We start from the raw sequence: 24,413 nt of genomic DNA, 5'->3' as shown, positions 1-24,413 counted from the left end.
TAGGGCAGCACCAACACCGAGTATGGAGTGAATAAATAATAATCACAGTGTAGCGCTTTGAGAAACTTGGTCATACAGGTTTGTAAGTGCAATACACGTGTAAGGCATTATTTGTTGAGAGTCGCACACTCAAACACACGCTCATTCATCCTGAAGCTCTAACCGCTGTACCACCGCCGCCCGTTATTATTATTAGTTTTGACAATATATTCCACCGTAGTTTTAATGCTGAGTTATTCTTTTCATTGTTTTTTCAATTGCATGTAAATTTAACTAAATCTGAGATTAATTTAGTTAACTTTATGTGTGAAAATGACCCTGAACTGCTCTTCCACTATGTGAGCCCAATGAATCGTGGCATTTCCATTCTGGAATATGCCCATGCCATCAGGGGAGAAGTAATCCATTAAAAGAACAAACAAATGTACAAGGAACTAGACCTGTTCCTTGGACATTGAAATGAAATGATATGAGGCTTTTTGATGTTTCTCGTACCTTCTTGTCCTTTGTATTTAGTCCTTATGAGTCAATACAAATATCTGGACATTTAAGTCATAAATTATAGTTTTAGTCTCATAAACTACTACTTCCGTTTTGGTCTAATTTTAATCAGCAAAACGATACTTAAACTAAGATACTTCAGTCGACAGAACAGTCGGGATTCTACTTCCTTCCACTGTCATCCTAAAATCTGAGGATTTGGGTATTTTGGATTCTTGACGTTCCCCTGCTGAGGTCAGCTCAGTCCAGTCGGGCCGTGAGAGAGCCTGGTGTTGTGCTGCTGTGTGCTATGTTTGGGTGCAGGGTTGCGATCAGGGCAGGGGGGGCTTCAGCTGACCATCAGGGCAGAGTGTATGAAGCGCTATTGTCAGCCTCCGGGCCTTTGCTCCCACACGCCGGACAATCCCAGCGCATTGTAACTGCCCCATTGACGCTGCTGGCTGTAGTGGCGCCCTCCCCTTCAGCGGATCAGGGCAATGGGCCGACAAGAGCTGCTCCGACCGCGCACACTGGGACAAAGCGCAGGGGACAAGTGCTATACAAGAGAGGCAGGTCAGATCCCAGCGGAGAATGGGACAGGGGAAAGGTGGAGGGGAAAAGAAAAAAAAAATTGAAATCAGAAGTGACAGAGGAGATTAGCTTGCCAAGAGTGGATGCTTGATGAAGACGTCTGACTGGACGTCTGCCTTTGTCCGAGTTTACATGCGTGAGAGAGTCAAACACCAAAGGCCACAGAGCTCCACTTGAGACGCCGCTGTACAGTAATGGGAAAGATAACAATGTAATGTGATATAAAAACTTATCTACAGTTATTTGTAAACTTAAACTACTAATCTCTCTAGATCGGGAAATTTGACTTACCTGACATTGTGAAAAGCTTAGTATAGCCAGAAGAAGAGATCAAACAAGTTCAAAGTTTCCAAGGCACAGGCATGCATAGTGACTTTTATGATTACTCCACTCCAAGCCTTTCCAAAGGCCTTTTACAAACAGTTCACACGCTTTGTAGACGGCTTTTGTAGACGGCTATTCCCTTGCTTATGTTGTACATACATAACGAAACGGCCCGTGGTGCTTCAGTATTTTGCTTTTTCTCAAACACGGAGCGTCTGCAGCTCCCACAAGGTGCGGGAAAAAAAACGTTTGAAAGTTTTGGCGGCACCAGCTTAAAGGTGCATTATGCAACTTTTTGTGAGGAAAAAAAAGTAGATATTTGCGCGTATTTCACCTTGTAGTGACCCAGTATGTATGAGTAAAGTAAAGGGGCCATGCTGACCACTCATACTGCTCCTGGGTCACTGTAAACATCAACTTTTTTTTCCTCACAAAAAGTTGCATAATGCACCTTTAAAGGGATATTTCAGGATTTTTGACATAGGGCCTCATATCCTAGTTATCCAGAGTGTTGCTGATATCTGGAGATTTTTCTTTTTTTAATTCATGCAGTTCTTTGCAGTTTTGTGGCGCTAGGCTAGTGCAAGGCTAGCACATTTCTATGGTATCAGCTAGCCTGCATAAAAAACAGTCTGACACACTCCACAGAGCACCTGAGGCAAATCACCTATAACGCCAGACTAACCATATAAATGTCTGTGTTGATAGAACATTTTTTGGAATATAACTGACCTTACATCACATGAATGATCGCATTTTGAGGGACTATTTTCTCGCAGATCACTCCGCTGCTGCGTAGCTTATACAACCACGAAGCTGATGCTGCTCAAGTGTAACGAAAGCTCGGAGGCGTCTCCAGGAGGTGGGGGCGTTCCTAGGAGGACTCAGGCAAACCTATCCCTAAAATGGCCGCCATCAGAGTTTTTACAGATTACTCAAAAATACGTGAATGTGCCAAGGCAACACTTCAGGCATGTTTTTAATGAGGGGATGACATAATAACATGATACCCCCCCTTTAAATGCAAAATGGTTACAATTAGGGATTAGACACAGACATTTATATGGTTAGTCTGGTGTTATAAGTGATTTGCCTCAAGTGCTCTGTGGAGTGTGTCAGACTGTTTTTAAAGCAGGCTAGCTGATATCGTAGAAATGTGCTAGCCTTGCACTAGCCTAGCGCCACAAAACTCTTCTAACATAAGAACTGCATGAATTACAAAAAAAAATATCTCCCGAAATCAGCAACACTCTGGATAACTAGGAAATGAGGCCCCATGTCAGAAATCCTGAAATATCCCTTTAAGGCTAACTGAAGGAATTGTCAAAGTTCTTCACCGTCACGTTGATATTTTCACCAAACATCCCCGATCTAGTGCACAATTTCACAACACAGAGAAAAGTGAAGCACAAACATGTGTTGGGGTGCACGAGGTTTTACGGGAAACTCGTTCCTCATGAAGGAAAGAGCAGTGCCTCGGACCATCGCACGGACCATCGCTTTATCTGGGAAAACAGCCGACCGAGCTGCACTCAGCAGTATCTCCTCCGGGTGGGAAAAGCCTTGTGTACAAATATGTAGCTCTCATGTTTGTAAAAGACTAATATCAGTTAAGTCGATTCCCACTCAGCTTCTAACTCGGGGACTCCCTTATTGTTCCGTGTCAGACATCTTCAGTAACACTTTTAATAAGAAAGGAGGGTCTGATGCGTTGATATTTACTGTTTTATATTGATAATAACGTGTAAAAATACCAAATACAATAAGCTATGTCTGTCAATGATCACAGAAATTGTGAGAGAATTTAAATGACCATCTTACAATCGTGTGACATAGCACTATAAAGTGTTTGAAATAATTCACTTATGCAGAATTTGAAGCTGGGAGGGACTCCCACGGCCCTTCTGTCCCTCCGAGGTGTTGATAACCTCCACAGAGATAAATATACTCTGCACTGCTGGCTGTGTGCCACTGGGTCAGCCTGGGTCATTCCTCAGAGCTCAGGTTCACCATGGAGAGGGCCGCGCCTCTCTGCACACCCAGAGGAGCCGCCTGCATGCGCGCAGCTACACAACATAACAATGCAGGTTTAAAAATAGCCTCTCTTTCTGCGCTCGCTCTCCCTCTCAGACGTGAAGCCGACATGTACGACACGGGCCGGAAAGTCTATCTATTTCCAAGCACTTATTGAGCACCTTTGAGTATTTTTCAGCTAAAGTTGAACTAGTACATGTAGGCTCAGTTCTGCATCAGTATTATGGGACCGCTTTGTATTACTTAAAAAGTACTTTATCAAACTTTCTAGTGAGCTGTTTGATTCTGTGTCAATGAAACCTCATTGTTTGGAGTTTGGACTAAAATGGTACGCCATACTATTTGTTGTCATATTTAATAGTTTGAGAGATATGTGGGGAATCAAATTGTCCAGTCCTACTTACATTTGCTTTGAATGAGAGAGCTTAACCAATTGGCGAAAAACGCAGAGAATTCTTACATATGCCAAAGTGCAACGCCTGCCTGCCATCAAAACACGGACACACCTCGGGCCTGCCCTTCAGCTCTTAGGACAAAAAAAACGTACTGAGCACATCCCACATCCTGCACATGTTTTATTCATGCATAGAGTTCATTCAGCCTGAGCCAAAAGGTCGAGAGTGTGTCATAACTAAATGAATATAATAATAACACAGACGCAGCCCATATTCTTTTGCAAATGTTATAAGAAAAGTAATTGCGTAATAATGACACTCTGTAAAATGAGTCATCTGTGTGGAAGCAACATTTTAAGACGGCGCATTGGCCTATTATAAACTACTTTACAAAGATAAGAACCTGATGCAGATGGGAACAAGCTTCAGACTCACATGTTTGATTAGTTTTATGTTATTTCTGAGTGAAAATAGGAAGTGAAACTGAAATACTGTTGTGGATAGACATTACTATGACTCTTCTCAGCAGTTGATAGCAGTGTAAATCAGGTCTGCTCCTTTACTCCTCCAGCAATCAAAAATAAATTACATTTTCAATGGTCGCAATCAGCAAATCACAATAGCAGTGCAATTTTGTTCGCAGACAACAAAATAGTCCTGTGTACAACAACATACGTACTGCAGCTTCCAAATAAGGCACATTGAATATTGTTTCTGTCAAAAATCGAATGAAAACTTCTGGCAGGACATGTTTAAAGAGTTGGTGATTACGCTAATACTTTCAATGGGTAATGGCTGATGTACGTGAAACATACGCTGAAAACATCTGGATAGTTCATAATTAGTGACGTCGATGGCTAAATGCTAACTGCTACAGCGACAATACATTGAGCAGGCTAACGAACTATGAAGTTTCCCGGACTAGCCGACTTGCTAACTGTCCACAACGTTAGGATCGAACATTTATTTCTACGTCCTCCATAACATTGAGGTCCACTTCCATGTTTCTATGTAACATTGACATACTGCCCCCTGGACCCAGTGAACACAATGCACCAAAGGCCGCTCGGTGGACCAATGAATGTGAACATGAATGAGCTTGCTGGGCGCGGGGCATTACCAGTAAAGCTAGGAGGTTACTGGTTTGGTTGTTTATGCTTACAGACGTTTGGATGATATTGTGATGTGGCGGCATGCAACCTGGAATGTTCCGCAGTGTGGCTTTAAGTAAGAAAATGTGAAACGGAGTATTTTCCAAAAGGCGGCTAAAGCAGAGTAATGAAGGACCTCTGCAGATAAAGAGGCACAGAAACATGACGCACCCCTTGAATGTTTTGCTCCCTTCCTCGCTTCCTTCCTGTTCCCTTCAGCCACACCCACATTCACGGCAGGCCGACCCTTTTTCCACATTGGAGCTCCACCCTCTCTGCCCCGTCGCCAAGGCCAACGTCGCTCTGTGAACTCTCAAACTCCGCGGCAAGGCTTCCTGTCTGTCATCCGTCGAGCACAGTTTCACTTTGCTAAAAAAATCCCTGCTTCTGCGTTTCCCCCCGTGTTTCCTTTCGCTCTCATCCCTCAACACGTTTTAATTAAGCGTCCGCAGCGCCGTCGGAGCAGATGAGAATGTGTGGAGTGTGAAGCAAAAGTGCAGCTCGAAATGACTGGGCTGAACTGAGAGTGGAAAGATGGAGGGATGTGATAAGTAACACCAGAGGCATGATCGTCCCACACGAACAACACGATAGCTTTGAATCAACCGTGAACTGTTTGAAGATTTACAACCACTAAGTAGAGTAAAAGTACTAAAATTGCTAGCAAACATCTTACATTTTACACATTTTCATAAAACACATTGAGCCCCGCAGACTGTAGACTACACTTTTGTGCTGACGGGGGGCGCTCTATGAAATCTTCAGCTTCACGTTTCTGCGAGGTGGAGATTGCCCCACGCTCTTCAATATCAGACAAATTCAGTTTGTAGTTTGTCCTGTGAGATCTTACAAAGGATGTATCTCAAATGCTGAAAGAAGTAGCTTACATGAGGCCGTGCGTGATGTTAATGTAAATTATTATTCCAATACTATTCCAATACCAAAAGGTTTACACTACTGAGGTATTTGTGTTGTTTTATCTCGACAGCAACAGGAGCAGGACCCCACAAACCTGTACATCTCCAACCTGCCAGTGTCCATGGACGAGCAGGAGCTGGAGAGCATGCTCAAGTCCTTCGGTCAGGTCATCTCCACCAGGATCCTTCGGGACGCCAACGGCACCAGCCGCGGGGTCGGCTTTGCCAGGTCTGTGCCTCTCGTGTCTTTGATACAAATAATTTACAGTTGAATCATGGTGTCCCACATTACTATGTCGTCTCCTCATCAAGAACATGCCACACGAGTTGTGTTTTTCAGTCATTTCCGCATTGTTTGAGTAATCCTTGAATCTCTCGTGGCTATTCGACGTGCCATGGTTCCTACCCCTGCCACGGCCCAACGTAACAAGCAGGGTCGACTGGGGGGTAAAGGGTACTGAGTACCCAGGGCTCAGGGCAGGGGGGGGGCCCTAAAAAGTGCTGCAAAAAGCGTTCTGTATTGTTCTTTCTAAGTTTCCTTATAATTGATACTATAAGAACTGAACACAACCGAGCTGAAATACAACGGTTGCTAGACAGAATTTTGCACAAACAATAATGATGGATGAATTTAAAAATGTGCCAAATGGTTCAGCCAGCTTCAAATATGGTGCGAGACTAAATGAGGCTGAAGCCCTTGAGCTTTTTTGTTCATGAGACAACATATAGTATAATATTTCTTTATTGCAAAATAGCATTTTAATGCCTACTTTAAAGTCACACATTTGTTATTCCCAGCACAAATATCCCATGTCCCTGGTGCAGTCGTCCTGTTTAATGTGGTCTGCTAATAATCATTATGCATGCGGAATGTTCCGCCACCAATTTAAATATCTATATCACCTAGGGCCCAGAATTTGGTGCTACGCCCCTGGTAACAAGTATCCTCTTTCGCAGAGCAGGGGAAGTATGTGCACAAGGCAAAAATACTGGCGCTTTTCTACTATACAACAAGGTGCTGCAGCTCCGTCTGTACTAGCACAGATGTCTGACAACGCGCTACATCCTAGCAATGAGTTGCGAAAGTATAGAAGTGAACAAGAAACGTTTGATATTCAACTCACAGTAATTAAAAAGTGGGCCCTTAAGTAGATGATACAACATCAATACTTCATAGGTCTGAAATGACAGTGCCAGGTTTGAGAAAATGAGTAAGTGCCTTGATTGTGCCATGTGTATAGCTTACTTGTAGCCCAAGAAAGCTCAAAGCAAGATGGAAAAGTAACTGAATTCTTTAATGATGCTGGACAAGCTTTTATACAAGCATTACAAACCGTAAACACCTGTGGAATGCAGAAAACAATGCACCAGTACATGTACAAACAAACAATGTATTACAACAAGGAAACAGCATCAGTTTAACCGTGAACATTGATTGATTGGTATGATCGAACCCAGAGCCTTACGGCAGTTTTACTTTTTAAACAAGGAATTATACAAAGTACAAGCCTTAGAAACTGACCTTACATTAATGTCACTCATTCTACTTCCCGCCACAAAAGCGTGAAGTGCTCCTCTTGGCTTTATCCCAATATTTATTATGCTTTCAGAATGGAGTCCACAGAGAAGTGTGAGGCCATAATTCAGCATTTCAATGGCAAATTCATCAAGACACCCCCGGGAGTGCCTGGTACGTGTCCGGGCGCTTGTGTGCTGCTGCGCTTTAGAAACTTGATATCATTGTTGTTTTGGTCCCCGTGTCTCTAAAAATCACTGTGCCGTTTGATCTGCAGTGCCCACAGAGCCCCTATTGTGCAAGTTCGCAGACGGGGGTCAGAAGAAGAGGCAGAACCAGGGAAAGTACCTCCAGAACGGACGGCCGTGGGCGAGGGACTCGGAAACAGTGAGATACTAAAAGATACTAGCTCAAAGTAACAAAGGATAATAAAGAACATCCACGAGTGCAGCACGGCATTATAGCATGAAAAGCTGGTAGCTGCAGGCCTAACTCATTTCTAGCTCAAACAATGCCATTTTTAAGTCTTTAAGTGACAGGAAGAAGAGGGGGAATTTTATATACCAACAACATAACAAGTGTTGCTCATGGCTTTTATGTACAGAATAATTTCACTGCAACTGTTGAGGAATGTTTACCACTCTTTTTCTCACATACTGTGCCCATTTCCAATAACGAAGAGATGACACAACTTTTGTCTGCACGCTTTTTCCTTGTATTGTAGTCATAACAAGTGCTCCAATTACTGCTAACAGAACTATTTGATGGCTAGTTGTTTATTAGCTTAAATTGTATTATTAAGTGGGTGACATGACAGTGGATAGATAGTTAGTCTATAGATTCAGCCCATCATAAAACACCACTCACAGCCAGCTCAGTGTTGAGCCCGGCCGGGCCTGTGTTGGAATGGCTTATGTAACAGCTAAGGTTAAAGGGTATTTGGCCAGGCCCAAAGTTGGAGATAGTAAAGGCGTAGGTTTCATAGCGTCACTGGAAATGATTGGCGCACTGTAACTACTTTTTTGTACTCATGTCACCATTGAATTTCATTTTTAAAACTCAAAATTCAATTCTAAGGTCTTTTTCTCTTTTTTTCACTGTCTGTCAGTCTGCAGTTTGACTAAGCCTGTTTTTGAATAACACGTATTGTTTTCACAGGGAGGAATGACGCTAGCGTATGACCCCACAGCCTTACAGAACGGGTGAGTGGTATGCACGGAGCGAAAACAATCCCAGCCCTTTACAAAAATATGCGCCAACAGTTGGTGCGCACCGCCCCCTGGTGGACATGAGAAAAAGCTTTGTTTCTTTTGCCATATGAATGAGAATAGATGTCTCAATGATTTATTTCTATTTCAGTTGTTTAAATGCTAGAAGAGACTTAAATATACATTATGGGCTTTGAAGTCAGTATAATTAAGTAGTACATACTAGGTTTGCAAACAATCCAACGAGACTCAGGGCAGATGCAAACGTTTTGCTCTTTATCCGGGGACTTTGAGCTCTAGCAGTTACAGCGCAATGTTTTTCTTTGCTGTCCGTGAATTAAAGCCAACTGCTGCGTTGGAAAGTTCACACTTTATTATGATTGGTTAAATGTCCTGTCACTCACTCAGAGCCGGACGGGGGCTGATCATTGGGAGGGTTTCGAAATGTTCTGTGGTTGACAGAAAATGTATCTAGTGACATTCACATTCACACTTACTCACCGAACAAAACGACAGAAAGCACCAGTCAGAGCCAAGTCTCTGCTGGTTGAGCCTTTCAAATCCTTCTGAAAATGTATTGTATCGCTGCACAAAGATGACGCAATGCTTTGTCCTTGCAGTTTCTACTCGTCGCCCTACAGTCTTGGCCCGAACAGAATGATCGCCCAGACATCCCTGCCCTACATGCATTCACCCGTCTCCTCCTACCAGGTCAGGCTGTAACACTCAATGGTCAATAATTGAACGTTCACAATGTAAATAAATCCATCAAACTCAAACCCAAAGATGACCCTGCTACAGTATACAACTAGACAATTTATCTTGTATGATAAATTTGACATTTTGGCCTGTGGTATTAAACATTGATGTGTGCATGTTTTGAAGGAGCACATGTTTAGCTGTATTTCTTTGGCTTTTAGGCTTTATTTGACAGATACAGTAGGCTGGCAGGAAATGGGGGAGAGAGATGGGGCAATGACATGGAGCAAAGTGGCCGGGACTCGAACCCGGGCCGCTCCAATGCGTGCTATGCGCTCTACCAGGTGAGCCACCGAGGAGCACCAAATACATAGATGTCTTTTTTTCTTACTGTCATTATCAAGCCAAAGAAATATTGTAAAATCTTGTGATTTGCTGTGATAGTTCTTAGGTAGTTTAACACACCTCTGTTTGTATAATGAGGCAAATGGAAAATATAAAACTAAATGATGGTGTTAAATCTTGTTCTGTGTAAAATTGCAGGTACACAACCCATCCTGGATGCACCATCAGTCATACCTCATGCAGCCGGTAGGTTTCTGCTTTTACATGATGTTTTGCATGTGTTTTTAAGTGTATGTGAACCTTGTATTGGGTTAGTGGTTCCTATTTCAGTCGTCTAACAAATGTCAAAAGATTATGCAAAATCTTCTTTTTAGAGCTTTTTACCATGTGACAGTGTTGTTCTCTGATCAAAAACAGACCTGAAGTCACTTGCGCATCTTTGAGTAACCTTTGACTCTTCTCCAGTGACTATACTTCCCAAAAGGCACTTTGTGAGGTCCTTGGTATCCAGGAAAATGCTTTCCTCACCTCTCAGTCTCCCTCTAAGCTTAATCCTTTGATCGCGGAGTAAAATACTGTAACTTGCTGTTGCTCCACTACAAGAGGGTGGGAGAAGCTCCGAGTTAGTGTGCTTGAATAACCAAGAAGTTTCAGCTTTCACATGAATATTGCCTTTTCTAACCATCAAAGTGTATGATAGTGATATAGATGTGTTTGACAATAGTACCTGCAAAAAGATAAGATAAGATAAGATAAGATAAGATGGTACTTTATTGATCTCACAGATGGAGAAATTGCATTCGATGAGAAAGCATCCGGCAGCAGCACCCATTCAGTGCGCACCACTCTTTTTTTTTTCTTTGGTGAAAAAAAAGCATGATACTCTGTCTTTAACAAGCCAGAATGTGTTTAAAATGTTTGAGAAGTGTGATTTTAAATATAAATTGCAAATCTAATCACGATCACGATATTAGCCTGAAATTTTTCATCAGATATTTTTTTTCTTTTTTTTCTTTTCTTATTTCGTGCGTGATATAATGTGAGTCCGTACGTTGCAGACTCACCTGTGTGTTGTGTCGCATAGGGTGCAGTTCTCACACCGACCATGGACCACGCCATGTCCATCCAGCCCACGTCGATGATGGGCCCCCTCACTCAGCAGCTCAGCCACCTGTCGCTGGGCAGCACAGGCACAGTCAGTATAAACGTATTATTTAAAACATGTTTCTGGGGCTGAGTAGGCTAGAATGATATGCTTAATAATAATATATTATTATAATATAATAATAATATGATATAATAAATACATAATTAAATGAAAACGACTGATTTTAACTTTAAAGGCAACAAAGGAAAGGGGTTTATTTGTACAGCGCGTTTCACAGATATGGTCACAAAGAGCTTTACATGAGACAATTTAACATTCACTCCACACTTGATGGTGGTAAGCTACATGTACCTTCAGTTTTCCCTGGGGGAGACTGACAGAAGCGCTGCCACGACTGCACACATCTGCTCACCATCAGCTCAAAGAAAAAGCTTTAAAAGTATAAACTAAGTAGTTATTATTGTCATTTTAAAGTTGTCTTTCACCTTTTCTCTACAGTATATTCCGGCCAACACAACTATGCAGGGGACCTATATCCCGCAGTACACCCCAGTGCCTCCCTCAAATGTCACTGTCGAGGTAAGACACTCAACTGTCTCTAAAGGGCCCTGTGGCACCAATCTTTTCTTGTTGTTGAGTAAAATCCTTTTTGCCCCATAGAGTAACATAGTAAAAGCAGTAAGTTGTGAAAAAACATTTTAGTTTAGTTTCCATCATATAAAGATTATGAACTACATTGTGAGTGTTGTTCATAGTAAACTCTACCCGCGAATAAAAGCAAGTCAACTCAGGAATTGTCTGCTGTTTTATTCAATGATGATTGCATGGATGTTTGTTTCCAGGAGAACGGTGGTCAGCAGCAACAGCAGCAGCAGCAGCAGCAGCAGGTGGCCATGGATACTCCTGCAGAGCACTCAAACTACTCGTACCAACACACCAAGTAAAGCTAAGGTGTGTTTCCTTGTGTTTCCAATTCAAATATGTTCAAAATTCTTCAACCATTGACTAACATTAGCTAAAAAAGTGGAGAAAATAGCCGTGGAACAACTCCGTTAGCTGCTGAGTTACTGCTGGTAAATACATCTAACACACTGTAGTGTCCAAGTGTTTTAATGTGAACAATAACTCCAGTGTTTTAACTTTTAAAATCTCCATTAGTTTACAATTGCTGCTAATCCCATAATGCTTAGCGATATGACGTCATATTCCCGAACAGGATGCAAACTTCCAAGGATAACAACTTTCCCTTGTTCTTGTTTTATTCCTATGGGGAGTTAGCCGTGCCTCACTGAAATAAATCATTATTTAAACACTTGCGTGGCAAAAATATGCTACTGTTGATTGAATAATAATCATGTTACTAGCCGTTAGCTAGCCGTTAAGTAGCTTCAAGGCACCATCAGTATCGTCTAACATGCATCTCAACAAAGCCACACTTGTTTTTTGGTCTTATTTTCAATTTACGCTAAAGATTTGGACATGAAGCGCCTCCACTGGCCAACAGAAAGTTAGCCATGTGCAGAGCCCGTATAAGCGCTAATTAAAATGTTAAATAGAGATTATTTTAAAGGAATAGGCCACCGTTTTTACATACTGAGATATGCTCTTACCTCACTTTAGCCAAGTTAATATATCCCCGTCTGGTCTTTGTCCGTGCGCTCTGCCAGGCAAACGGAGCACATACGCAGCCTCTCCCACATGTCATATAGCTCCAAAAAAGCTCACGATAGAAGCTACCAAGCTCTTCCACGTGTTCCCTATTTAAATAAAGTTACGCGAAGTGTTTTCATGCGAAGTATATTTACACAGAAATGTAACGTGTCGATTTTATAAGCAGATAAAAAGGGGGACTATATTGTGAGGCGTAATGATACGAGGAGCAAAACGTCCGCGCAGTAACTCCTAAAGGTTATTGACGGAAGTGAGCGGGGGAAGTCTTTAGGAGTTACTGCGCGGACGTTTTACTCCTCGTATCATTACGCCTCACAATATAGTCCCCCTTTTTATCTGCTTATAAAATCGACATGCTACATTTCTGGGTAAATATACTTCGCATGAAAACACTTCACGTAACTTTATTTAAATAGGGAACACGTGGAAGAGCTTGGTAGCTTCTATCGTGAGCTTTTTTGGAGCTATATGACATGTGGGAGAGGCTGCGTATGTGCTCCGTTTGCCTGGCAGAGCGCACGGACAAAGACCAGACGGGGATATATTAACTCGACTAAAGTGAGGTAAGAACATATCTCAGTATGTAAAAACGGTGGCCTATTCCTTTAAGACTGCATATGGAAGACGTTCGACATGAGACCTGTGAATGTTGCAGCTCTGGGTGTACGGCGGAGACGCACCTGTTGAATCTGACCAATCAGGATTCAGGAAGCGACGCGCTTGTACCCTGCACCTGGACCGAACCCGGATGACAAAAGGAACATAAGTGTGTGTGTGTGTGTGCGTGTGTGTGTCTGTGTGTGTGTGTGTGTGCGCGTGTTTGTCTGATTGTTTTAATGTTCGACTGTGTACGTGTTGAATGTGTCTGTGATCTTTTTTTTTTTTTTTTTAACTGAACGGACATCACTTTGTTTATGGGACTTTCCACCCAAACATCAACCAAAGGTGGGATTCGTCCATCTACGGAGACACTATTTTGATAACACGCATAGACACGAGAAGGAGACAAGAGGAGCGTTATTTTGATGCAAACTCAAATTAAAATCCTATTTTCAAAGAGCATTCTGGAAGCTTCAGAGTTGAGGAAGAGTTTGTGCGTTTTGTTGTTTCTTTTGCGTTGTCTTTTTGGTTTTGTTTTTGTAAAATATGCAAACTGTATGTCGTTTTTTCTGATGACTGTTGGTCGACATTGAATTTTTTTGCAGCAGCGCAGCAACAATTTGTACAGATTTGAAACATTTTATTGCCGCTGGTCTGGTGACGGTCCAGGTATCTTCGGAGGCAAACCGTTTAAAGCTACTTCTTCCTGTTAACTGCTGCAAAGACGTCTATTTCACGCACACGGGATAAAACTTTAAAAGTGTTTATACCTTAGTTAGTTGCATTCACACAAGACAATCAATTCTTTCTATTTATATTTGAATTTCTATTTTTTAGATTTCTTTTAGAGATCATCGAAGTTTATAGAAAGAAAGTTATTTAATAGTTTATTTTGCAAAGTAATATAGATAAACAGTACAAACTTCACGACGCACTGAAAGAGCTCGAAGTGTAAAATTATTAAGGGCTTAAAAAAAAAAGAGACTTTTTACCAAAAAGTTGAAGCCAAGTCCGATATTAACATTGTTTTCAAGTTACTTTTGTAAAATAGCCTTGTCCATGAAGCTATGAGAAGTGGTTTTAAGCGGTCATCAGGTTTTTTTTGCCAACTCATCCATTTGGAATTGAAGTAAAAACATGATCGATATTTGTCGTGTACAGAGAACAATGCAGAGCAAGATCATGGGCAACATTGTAATAACCACACTATTAAGCATTTGTGACAGATTTTGTAAAGCATTTGTAAATATTAATTCATCATTTATAAAACATTTACAAAGACTAGGTCATGGTTAGGTACAGGTCAGGAATGGTTTCTATTGGGCTGTCGGGGAGGGTCTAAACACACTGTATGTCGGTGCTTGAGCAACACATGATCAGGTTTGTGAATATTTCGTAAATGATGAAGGATTTGCCAATGCTTCATAGTGTGTAGTTAAGTTAACGTGTTACCGCATTAAGATATAGTTTATGAGGGAAATCTAACATAGGCTGACTACCTGAGATTATGATCCTTTGAGGAGAGGGAGCGTCAGTCTTTTTCAATGCTGCTGTGTCACATGAGCTTGTATGGAGCCCCTAAAGTCGATGGGGGTCAAACAATTGGCATAAGTTCAATGTCTTCTCTCCTTCATCTGGGTTCTATAAGTTCATCTGACTTCATATTCTAAGCGTTTTTCTTCTTTTTTTTATATAAATCAAAATAAATATACCTACAAAACAGCAATAAGCCCAAATGTACAGTTAGCAAGCAAGCTAGTTCGGGAAGCTGTTAGCGTTAGCCATCGAAACATCAGAAATTCGGAGTGTTCTTGGCTAATGTCAAAGTTAAAAACGTCTGATCGTACAGACCTTTTGACATTTGACTTACCAGATGATCATTTGCTTGTAAAAGTGCCCATAGCCATTACTGCTTCTATGACTTATGTGATATAGTTTTATCGTGATCAGATGTCCCCGTTTTCTCCTTGACTTTCGGGGCTCCGTAGAGTTGGATTCACCATCAGTGACTTGTTTTTGTAGAAAATGTTTTTTTTGTGTGTCTTCTTTTGTGTCTGTCACTTGAACTTTTAGAGCTAAGTTGCCTTAATTTTGATGACATTTTCTTAGATTAGATTTTTAGCTGTTGAAACTTTAGCGCCTTTTTTTGTGTCGTTGAATTTTTTTTGTTGGTGTTTTTTTCTCTTGTTGAAATATCTTCCGTTCCAAACCGGGTGCTGATCGCGTTATCGCACCTGATAACCGCGTGCTGAACCAAACACTGACTTTTGGCATGTCCACGTACCGCAACCCAAAAAGTTATAATAATTTATGTGAAACCGGTGACTGTAGATATGTAGATAATCGGAGGCAGGATGCTCACTAGACCATGGAAGTGCCATTACAGATGATTTTAAGCCTTTAGTGAGCCCTGATCTGGATTTGTGTTCAAAGTTGTGCAAAAACTCTTGTTGCTATAAGCCTTAACGTTGCTCTTCAGATGAAACTGCCGCGTAGGAGCGAGTGGGAGTTGTAAATACGGAAACAGGCGCATGTCATTTTAGATGTTTTAGATCCTGACAATGGTTTGTTTGTGATTTTGTTTTGTTTTTTGTGTTCAACATTTTGTTTTTGTCGCTCATTTTTACCATTACTGCAACCAAAGATGTTGTAGCCATCCACAAAACAGCTCTGGGTCAAGACGTAGACACAAGAATTATAGAAATTCAAAACTTTTCATTGCTTTTCTCAATTGCTTTTAGAAGCATCAAGCTCAAGCTGATCCGACTTCCCAAAATATACTATACATTTGCTCTATCAGCAAAAATACTTTTTTTTTTGGCTATGGCTTTAACAGAGCGCTTACCTGATTGATTGACTTTCTCAAAATCCTTTCGACCAGTGGTTCTTAACTGTAAGACCCACCATCACTATATAATGACCCAAAACAGAGTTGCATTTGTTATATATAACAAATTTGAAAACATTATAAAATGTTTGACATTTTCTTAAATTTGTCCAAAAAAGTAATTTTATATAATGCTGTGAAAATATCAGGAGCAATTGAGAAAAACACCATCCCTAACAGACTAGATCGTTCTGACCAGAGCCTTTCTTGTAAATACTTTTTCCACACTTGTTTTCCTGTGTGTTTTTATTGTGGACACATTGATTTAACAGATTTCTTTGTTTGAACTCATTGCACCATGAAGGAAAAATCATGGCTACTGTCTGTACATGTTCAAAGTGATGTTATTCCATAGCCATCACTTTGAATTCAAAAACTCGGATTTTGAAACTATGAAATGACCAGGGATTACAATGCAGTGTTTATTTATTATTATTTTGTTGTAATTGTAATAGTTACTTTTAATTTTTTTTAACAAACATGCTAGATTATGTTATATTATAAATTATGTAAATGACAGGACAGTTCAAAGAGTTCCTTGCACTTAAACAAATTGGTAATAGTTCTAGATCTAGTTTATGGCTTATTTCATAGCTTCAAAATGTTTTGCTGCTAAAACAGGACTTCCATGCAGGAGAGTGGACATGGCTTGGATCATTCGCCAAAATAAAGTTTATTTTTGTTCACATTGTTTTACTCAGACAGTTCAGATGTGGAATTCTCAGCTGCTCTAATTTAATCTTTAGTTACATTATAATTACCCACTTATTAATATGGACATTGTTTTGTCTAAATGCATTTGAGCTTGAGGCTAATTCCACTTTCAATACTGGAACCCATGACACCACATGGTGATGTAAAGTATTTACTGCTGAAAATATTTGGTGCCTAATCTTCTGCCTGGCGCAAGGCCAGCATTGCTTAAACAAGATGTTCATCTTGCATGTGCCTGCGCCACTAGATAGAGGGTGTTGTTTATTAAAGAAAGAGGTCGACTGAGGTGTGGTTTATTGCAAGCAGCTCTAAGAGCGCTGCTCTCCTTTTTGCAGCCTCATATCTTTTCCTCGTTTACATTGCGCTGCCTCATGTTCTTCCTTTAGCATTAAAGACTTTTATACAATCTCTCACAGGTCAAACTGAAAAGTTTATTTATCCCACCGTGAGTTAAACACTGTCCGTGTCCGGTGTCCTGCCGGTCCTGCGGTGGTGCGGCTCTGCACTGTCGAAACACCATACAAACAAAAGCACATGTTCTACGGCCCAGTCAAGCTCCAAATACCACAAATTTGTCCAGAAAATGTACATATTTTATTATGGGTGCCAATATTTGTGGAGTTTCAAATAGACTCACTGTACAGACGCATTTGTGATGTTTGTAGGATGATCCAACATGGCTGACTCTCCTCTCGGGAACAGTTTCTTATTTATACAGAACTCATTTTGTACACTTTCGTTACGTTTTAAGAGGTTTTTGATATTTCTGTTTTTTGTTTTGCAGAAGCCACTAGGCTACTTTTGTCTTCCTGTGCCAGACTTTACTAAAATTGTCTGTAACTTGTGTGTGTGTTTTTTTATTGAAGCGAGATTTTCCCCTTTTTCTCTTTTTGGTTTTCTCTTTTTGAATTTGAATATGTCAATTTTCTTCTTTTTTTAATTAAAGTTGTCAAACATTTTGACCGATTTGTGTTATTATGAATTACACACACAAAACAATTAGTCACAGTATCACCCGTTCATGCTCTACACAAGGGACAATATTGAATTCACTTGATACTTATAGCCTTATAAACATTAACAGTTTTATTTCACAGTGGTATTTTGACGACATACTGCCAATGTTAAATCCGATTTCTCTTTAGGCTTTACAAAATACAACTTATACAAATAAGAACTCAACAGACAAGACTTAGTATACTAATATGCTGCCTAATCATCATTTGTCTAAATATAGACAAATAAACCAAACCCATTTTGTGAGGAGTGTTCGTCTATTGTACCATCATCATCTAAAAGGCCACAGTCAGTTGTATGCACTAGTTCTTTTGAAACACACAATTCATCTCATCTCATCTCAATTCAATTCATCTCATCTTAATTCAATTAATCTCTTAGAAATCTCTTAGAAAAATATCATATTCAATATTACTTGATGTAAACAAATATATTTACAAATGAAATCATTGTTTTAAAGGGGATGTGCATGTTCCACTGTTGTTCCCTCAGCAAAAGCATGCCGAGAGCTATGTTTTAGATCAATATAGCATTTTCTAACCAACCAGAACAAAGTGCAAGATAGTGATCAAGATGTGTATGACATCATAACAAATATCTGCAAAAAGCACATTACCCCGGCTTTATTATTACGTACTTTTGAATTGTCAACATCAAAGATGCTAAAAAACCTATGCCTTTGACATAGTTACCTCCTTCTTGGACCACATATTGATTTACAGTATTAAATTTCAGAGTCCTTTAGAAAAATCCAAATCTTCAGTCTCGTCCTCCTCCTACGATTGCGAGCATGAAGCTGAAGAGGTAAATGATGTCCAGGTAGATGCTGAGCGTGGCGAAGATGTACTCTTCGGGGCTGATGGCGTAACGCTTGTTTCCTAATAACATTTGAGTGTCAAACGCCAAGAACTGTGGAGCCAAAAGAATGAAAATGAGGGTCATAAAGAGGTTTACAGCAGGAAGAGCACAAACAGTAAAAAAAAGAAAGAGAAAAGATGTTTCCCACGAGACACGTGAATTTAACCAGATGTAGGCCTGTCATTAAAGTAGAACATAGTGTACACTGTGACTCTACAGAAGATGTTGCAATACACTAGAATGATGTAGTCCAAAAAGCCCTTTGTTACATATTTCACACACAGTATTCCACAATATATTTAAAGCCACTCTCCAGAAAATTCAGCGTTACTAGAGAAACAAATATACAAACATGGCAGCGATACCAAAGGGGCTACTGCACTTAACTGCTGATATATTTCTAACCCAAAGGTATAAAAGTCTTACCAGAGTGAACAGTATGGCTCCTAATACAGCGTAAGTGGCATGTAACCATGGGACCTGTGAGACAAGAAAACAGCCTTACAAAACATGCCTAAAGAGAAAGCTAATTTCAGAATGACAACACAGAGCTTAGACTGGTCTATCCAATTAACCACCCCGACAACAACACAGCTCCATTCACAGAGTGGCTGCTAAGCTCCGCTATTTAAAACTCTTCCAGAACTCTCCTGGGACCTGGTTTAAGGGTCTGCACTTACGTAACCAAAAGGAACCACAATGGAGATGGTGATGGCGCAGAGCAGCATGACCATACACAGAGAGAACAGGACGCCTTGGCATGAGGTCACGTCGATCTGGAGACATGAGAGGGGTTTGTGCATGTGCTTTCTCAAGTGGGCTACATTTTTATTACATTTGAGGTTAATATATTCATAAATAGATGGAATAAAGTTATCATTGAGGAGTCTTAAGGGAGCTTTTGAAAGGATATTCAAAATTCAAGTTTATTCTGAGATCTGTATGTAAAAAATATGCACCATTACTTGAAATTGAGTGAAAGGTAGGGATACGGGGTTAATATCAAACTAATTGAAATCATAATTTCAGTGGGTGAAATGAGCAAATCGCAAATGCTGCAAATGTTTTAGACATTGTCAAGTTCACTGCAGATTACTACTGTTGCATTTCTTTCATTATCAGTAAATCAAAATGCATTACAAATTTAATACAATGACTTTAATTGACCGCCTGGGCCTGCATTTTGATGCACAGTAGGCAACATGAAAAGAGACAAGCTTGCCTGTGCACAGGGAACAAGGAGGGGCTTTCAGATCCAATCAGGAGGGGGGGAAGTTAGATGGTCAACTCTTAAAATTCCTCTCTCTCTCCTCATATGAATCTACAGACTCGTACTTTACAACAACTAGGCGTAGTTTAAAAAGATGTTCTGTGACTTGTATCCCGGTTTGAAAACATCAATTACAAATCTAATGTAATAATCATGTTCAAAGTCATAGCTAGCATGGGCATGATAGTGTGAGGTTGCACTTATTTACCCTGGACTGGAAACTGAAGACAGTGACACACAAGCAGACCATAGCGGTGATGCCCAAACACAGAAGCACGGATTTTGTGTTGTAAAAGCTGAAAAACAGAAATGAGTTGAATACAATTTTGGAATAATGGTTTTCTAAAGATGCATTACCTCCAGTACAGTAGGCTATGTCTTGGTCTCTACACCTACCTCAATAAGAGGTGTCAACAGAACAGACTATCTCATTGAGTTTTTAAGTTCCTATAAACAATAAAAATAGTATCATTACCTTGACATGAATCCCATCATGAAGGACAGGCTCAGAGTCTGAGAGGAAAAAAAGCATAAGGATTATAGAAGCGTAAACAAAAAAGGTACAAATAAATAGTTGTAAATATAACACTTACAAAGAGAACTAATAGGATGACGTTCCAGGGAAACTGCCGCCTGTAAAAACACACACTTTCAGTAAAAATGCAAGAAAATATATATAGCTAGATTGAAGAAGGAGGGGGAATCCAGAATGTACCGGAGATCTCCACAGCAGGACAACGCGATGTATGTAGCGAAGAACATGAGGCTGCGCACGTACACAACGGATTAGCCAAACAGGCAATAGAGCATGGCATTTTCCTCATTAATGAAAGACAATAGTTATACTCACTAAGATGCGGAGTACAGGCCTGGATGAGTCTGGATGTAGTAACGCACAGGGTCACTAGTGAGGGAAATGAAAATGAAATGAAAAACAAACCAAAAAGCAAACACATTCATAAAAAGACAACAAAAGAATTGATAAGAAAGAGAGTTCAGTGTGTTTACCAAAACGTGAAGAGGCAGACGATCCCCACCGTCACGAGCAACTGCGTCAACAGGATGGCATAGACCTGAGACAGAGATGTGATAAGACGCCAACTTCAAAAAGTCAAGATAGATACCAAAAACTGGTACAGGAAAATAATCTTTTCTTCAGATAGCAAGTTTGGATGACTGGTTGGTCCTGAGACAGCACTAAATAAAGTTACTTGATTGCTCCAGCGCAAATAGATGAATCCAAAATAAAACTAAAACAAATCTTAATTGTAATAAATGAACTCAAGTTTGTTCTACTTTCAACTTTGTTTTCAACTTTGGTTCTAGATAGTGAACATGTAGTATAGATATCAAATAAAGATATCAAGTATTGCTCAAGTACTGGTATTGTGCATTAAGTACAGTTAAAGTACTGGTATTGCAAGAAAGGTGTTCTGATTATAGCCCATCATTATATTTCACAAACTACAATTTTTCAAGCCACTGCCATTTGCAGTGTTATGACTAATGTAGGTGGAAAAAAAACCTCTGATAATCACAGAGAAAGGATTCATGTTACCACTTTGATGCCTTCATTAAGTCTTTTGAGAGCACTTCAGCAAAAATCTATCAGCATGGTGACTCCCCGTGCACGAGCTATGCTCATTAGCAACATTGGCGAGGGCATGGGATCGGTATCGGCAGCTACACTGAGCCAAAGCATCAGATGGGAGGGAAAAAATCCCTGGTTCATAAGTTGTGCGACTCCTTTTGATAGTTTGTAAAAAACACAATGATCATCTCTTAATTGTTATTACTTCCGAGTGATGGTCGCTAGAAAAATCGTAACAAAATAATGACACGCCCCTCTTTTATCTCTACTTCAGACGGTCCCCAAAAGAAATATATATGAAAGCTGATGTTTTCGTTCACCTTCCTGATGAAAGTCTGCCTGATAACTTTGTCATCCCACGCGAACTGGGCCTCCATTTCTGAATACCCTAGAAACAACAGAAAAAGAGTACAAAAGCAAGGTGTAAAAACATGCAGAACATCAAAAACAATCTTTCAAACCTTCCCGTTACCTGCGGTGGCCTCCTGGTAGGTCGGCGGCTCATTGTCATCTGTGACCTGCTGAGAGTCCGTATGTGTTAGCAATGTGTATGGCCAAAATCCCATCAAAACGACGGCTAAAAGGTTGCCATCATTCTGAATGTGCACATATAGTTCCTGTATATCTATTTTTGTAGAGGATTTATGCAGAGCCTCCATGTTTGATCAGGATTAGGATGGAAGCTAGCACAGAACATCGCAGCCAGAGACATAACCAAGATGTAAATATGTTTACGCATGGACATTAAAGAAAAGACATAACCTTTGAAAATGATGATTGACATTTTTAGCTTTTCTAAACCTCCAAGGCTAGCTTTTCTACTATTTAGATTACATTCAATTCTCCTTTATTGTCTTACATTGTGTACATAGAAAATACAAGAATGAGGGAAGTGGTTTTCAACTGAATTGAATTTAGGACTCAATTCTATTTCTTAACTTAAAAAAAATAATCTTTTTACTCTGTTTAACTATTTTTTATATAATTATTGATTATAATGTGGGATCCTATACCACCTTTAGAGAACACTTACAGAGATTATCAAACTATTAAATCAATGAAATCAAGAAATTACAAGGAAAGTTTAACAGTTACCTTTCCTTTCTTCATGGCTGTCCCTCGCTGCTCGTTTGCAAATCACTCCAATCTGAATTTTTCGGTATGAACTGGAAATCCTTACAGCCGTTAAAGTCAATCCAAGTTTACTGAGGAATGTGTGTCCGTAGCGCGTCTTCGTGGAGGCAGCAGTGCACAAAGTGAATCGCCGCTTCTTTCAGAGCGCGCACAGGGATTACAGCGCAGCTTTATACTTGTGGTTAATCTGCCTCTAACCCTGATCCCGCAGCATCCAGCATCATCCTCAACAGAGTAATCAGGCCGCTCCAGTGCAAAGGTAAAGGCCCATGCCACGCCGTTCGTTCAACTTCATGTTTGTTTACATTATATTAGTAGCATTAGGCGAGAGAAGTTACTGTGGAGTGTTTAAATGATATTATTAATCGTCCCGGGGGAATAGGGACAGACCAAAGTGTCAGCGGTTGGATTATATGTTTACATACAGGGGTCTGCATAACCTGACGGTGAGTAGTAATCTCTCTTGTGAGCGGAAAGACTTATTAGAATTACATGCCCTGGAGAGGCCCTTTCGTAAGTGTTTATTGACTGGCAGTTGTCAATATGACACCGTTTTTACACACTGAGATATGCTCTGAGCTTAGATGAGTTGATCCGTACCAATAGCCCCGTTTGGAGCTATAGGAACACATTGGGAGAGGTCAAATGCTAACAACATCTTTGGTCGTTTTGCGTGTCTGAGTGCACACAAGACCAGACAGGTACGCATCAACTCGTCTAAGCTCAGATAAGAATATCTCAGTATGTAAAAACGGTGGCCTGTTCCATCAAGACTCCAAAAAGAAATGGCACATATTTATATTATAATAAATGTCAATAACTGTGACACACACATATATACAAAAATCCTTATACCTATTTTTTCTTTTTAGTAACTCTCTCTTTTGACATTTTTAGCTAAATATTATTAGTAAATAAATAAAAAAATGCTTCCAGCATTGTTTTCTGACGTTCATCGGGGGTGCCGTTGTTTCTGAAGGGCTCTTAAAGAGGGGGTGTTCTGCTTTTTTCAGTCCCATAGCACCAGTCTATATCACACTACAATGTTGACAAACCTTCTGTTGGTCTGTAAATGCAGTAAATTAGAATAACTGCCTTGTATAAAATGTCTCTCTCAAAATGGCTGTAGTGAATGTCTTGAAATAGGCCTCTGTCTCTTTAAGAAGCTCTGACCCTTTCCGACACGCCCCCTCCACACGCTGTCTGTGGCATCAGTGGGGAGGGGGTTCTGCTGAGGGGCAGTGGTTGGTTACTCGGCTGGTGATGAAAGCTCGGAGGCGTCTCCAGGAGGATGGGGCGTTCCTAGGAGGACTCAGGCAAACCTATCCCTAAAATGGCCGCCATCAGAGTTTTTACAGATTACTCAGAAATACGTGAATGTGCCAAGGCAACACTTCAGGCATGTTTTTAATGAGGGAATGACATAAATAACATGATGTAAAGCTTGAAAAAGTTGATTTTGCATAATACCCCCCCTTTAACGAAAATGAGCAAAATCGCAGCTGATTTGAACAGGCTAACAACAGCAACTGTGACATTTACCAGAAAATGCGCACATTGATACCATTTGCACGATGAACCTCTTTCGAAACATCTTACCCCAAATTCGTGAGAAATATCAGCGCCAAAAGACTCTTTTCTCGCTTCTTTTTCTACCTGTTTGTAGCTTTACAACACGTACTGACACCGGAAATGGCCTTCACAATAAAATAGATTCAGACCGGAAGTGTCTTATGAAAATAAATAAATCACAAAACGATTGTGGATAAAGGTATAATATTGTATGAAATTGTAAAAAAAGAAAGAAAAAAAACCAAAAACATTTAAATGCTCATTACCTAAGACAGTTTGGTGATGTCATGTTTTGTGTAAGTTTGACTAATAGGATCAATGCTAAAACCAT

General features: G+C 40.3%; 2 protein-coding genes across 4 annotated transcripts in view; one reads left to right on the top strand and one right to left on the bottom strand.

Moving 5' to 3' along the window:
• The window catches only part of LOC306979677 (RNA-binding motif, single-stranded-interacting protein 2-like), a 40,101-nt gene extending 26,853 nt beyond the window's left edge, over positions 1 to 13,248 (top strand). The window contains exons 5-15 of one of the 2 annotated variants that reach the window (XM_079578756.1): positions 5,964 to 6,121; positions 7,503 to 7,582; positions 7,686 to 7,795; positions 8,567 to 8,610; positions 9,237 to 9,327; positions 9,537 to 9,659; positions 9,859 to 9,906; positions 10,745 to 10,855; positions 11,267 to 11,347; positions 11,611 to 11,719; positions 13,095 to 13,248. In XM_079578756.1, coding sequence (XP_079434882.1) covers positions 5,964 to 6,121; positions 7,503 to 7,582; positions 7,686 to 7,795; positions 8,567 to 8,610; positions 9,237 to 9,327; positions 9,537 to 9,659; positions 9,859 to 9,906; positions 10,745 to 10,855; positions 11,267 to 11,347; positions 11,611 to 11,712 — 948 coding nt within the window. In that variant the 3' untranslated portion in view covers positions 11,713 to 11,719; positions 13,095 to 13,248. The remainder of the gene's footprint in view (positions 1 to 5,963; positions 6,122 to 7,502; positions 7,583 to 7,685; positions 7,796 to 8,566; positions 8,611 to 9,236; positions 9,328 to 9,536; positions 9,660 to 9,858; positions 9,907 to 10,744; positions 10,856 to 11,266; positions 11,348 to 11,610; positions 11,720 to 13,094) is intronic. The other variant, XM_079578757.1, reaches the window with a different exon arrangement.
• A 5,079-nt stretch (positions 13,249 to 18,327) lies between these two features.
• faim2b (Fas apoptotic inhibitory molecule 2b) lies at positions 18,328 to 22,511 on the bottom strand. Of its 2 annotated transcripts, none has more exons than XM_079579444.1 (12): positions 22,472 to 22,511; positions 21,849 to 21,897; positions 21,697 to 21,764; positions 20,794 to 20,858; positions 20,636 to 20,689; positions 20,501 to 20,551; positions 20,379 to 20,418; positions 20,261 to 20,298; positions 19,994 to 20,081; positions 19,196 to 19,291; positions 18,942 to 18,995; positions 18,328 to 18,566 (listed from the first exon to the last, which is right to left on the bottom strand). In XM_079579444.1, exons 1-12 carry the CDS (start codon positions 22,484 to 22,486, stop codon positions 18,417 to 18,419), a joined length of 768 nt encoding a protein of 255 aa, XP_079435570.1. In that variant the 5' UTR covers positions 22,487 to 22,511; the 3' UTR covers positions 18,328 to 18,416. The 2 variants fall into 2 exon arrangements, with proteins under 2 accessions (XP_079435570.1, XP_079435571.1); XM_079579445.1 differs by having other exon boundaries at positions 21,849 to 21,894; positions 22,472 to 22,492.
• Positions 22,512 to 24,413: the final 1,902 nt, after the last annotated feature.

Source organism: Gobius niger (assembly GCF_951799975.1).
Source record: "Gobius niger genome assembly, chromosome: 20".
NCBI classification, from domain to species: Eukaryota; Metazoa; Chordata; class Actinopteri; order Gobiiformes; family Gobiidae; genus Gobius; species Gobius niger.
The sequence above is the reverse complement of the archived record's forward strand: the minus strand, read 5'-3'. Positions and strand labels throughout refer to the sequence as shown.

What these genes read in the sequence shown, in the direction of transcription:
- faim2b (XM_079579444.1), bottom strand. An exon ending in GTCTGCCTCTTCACGTTTTG is followed by an intron (nt 20,690 to 20,793) that starts GTAAACACACTG and finishes TTCCCTCACTAG; the next exon opens with TGACCCTGTGCGTTACTACA. An exon ending in TCATCCTATTAGTTCTCTTT is followed by an intron (nt 20,299 to 20,378) that starts GTAAGTGTTATA and finishes TTTTCCTCTCAG; the next exon opens with ACTCTGAGCCTGTCCTTCAT.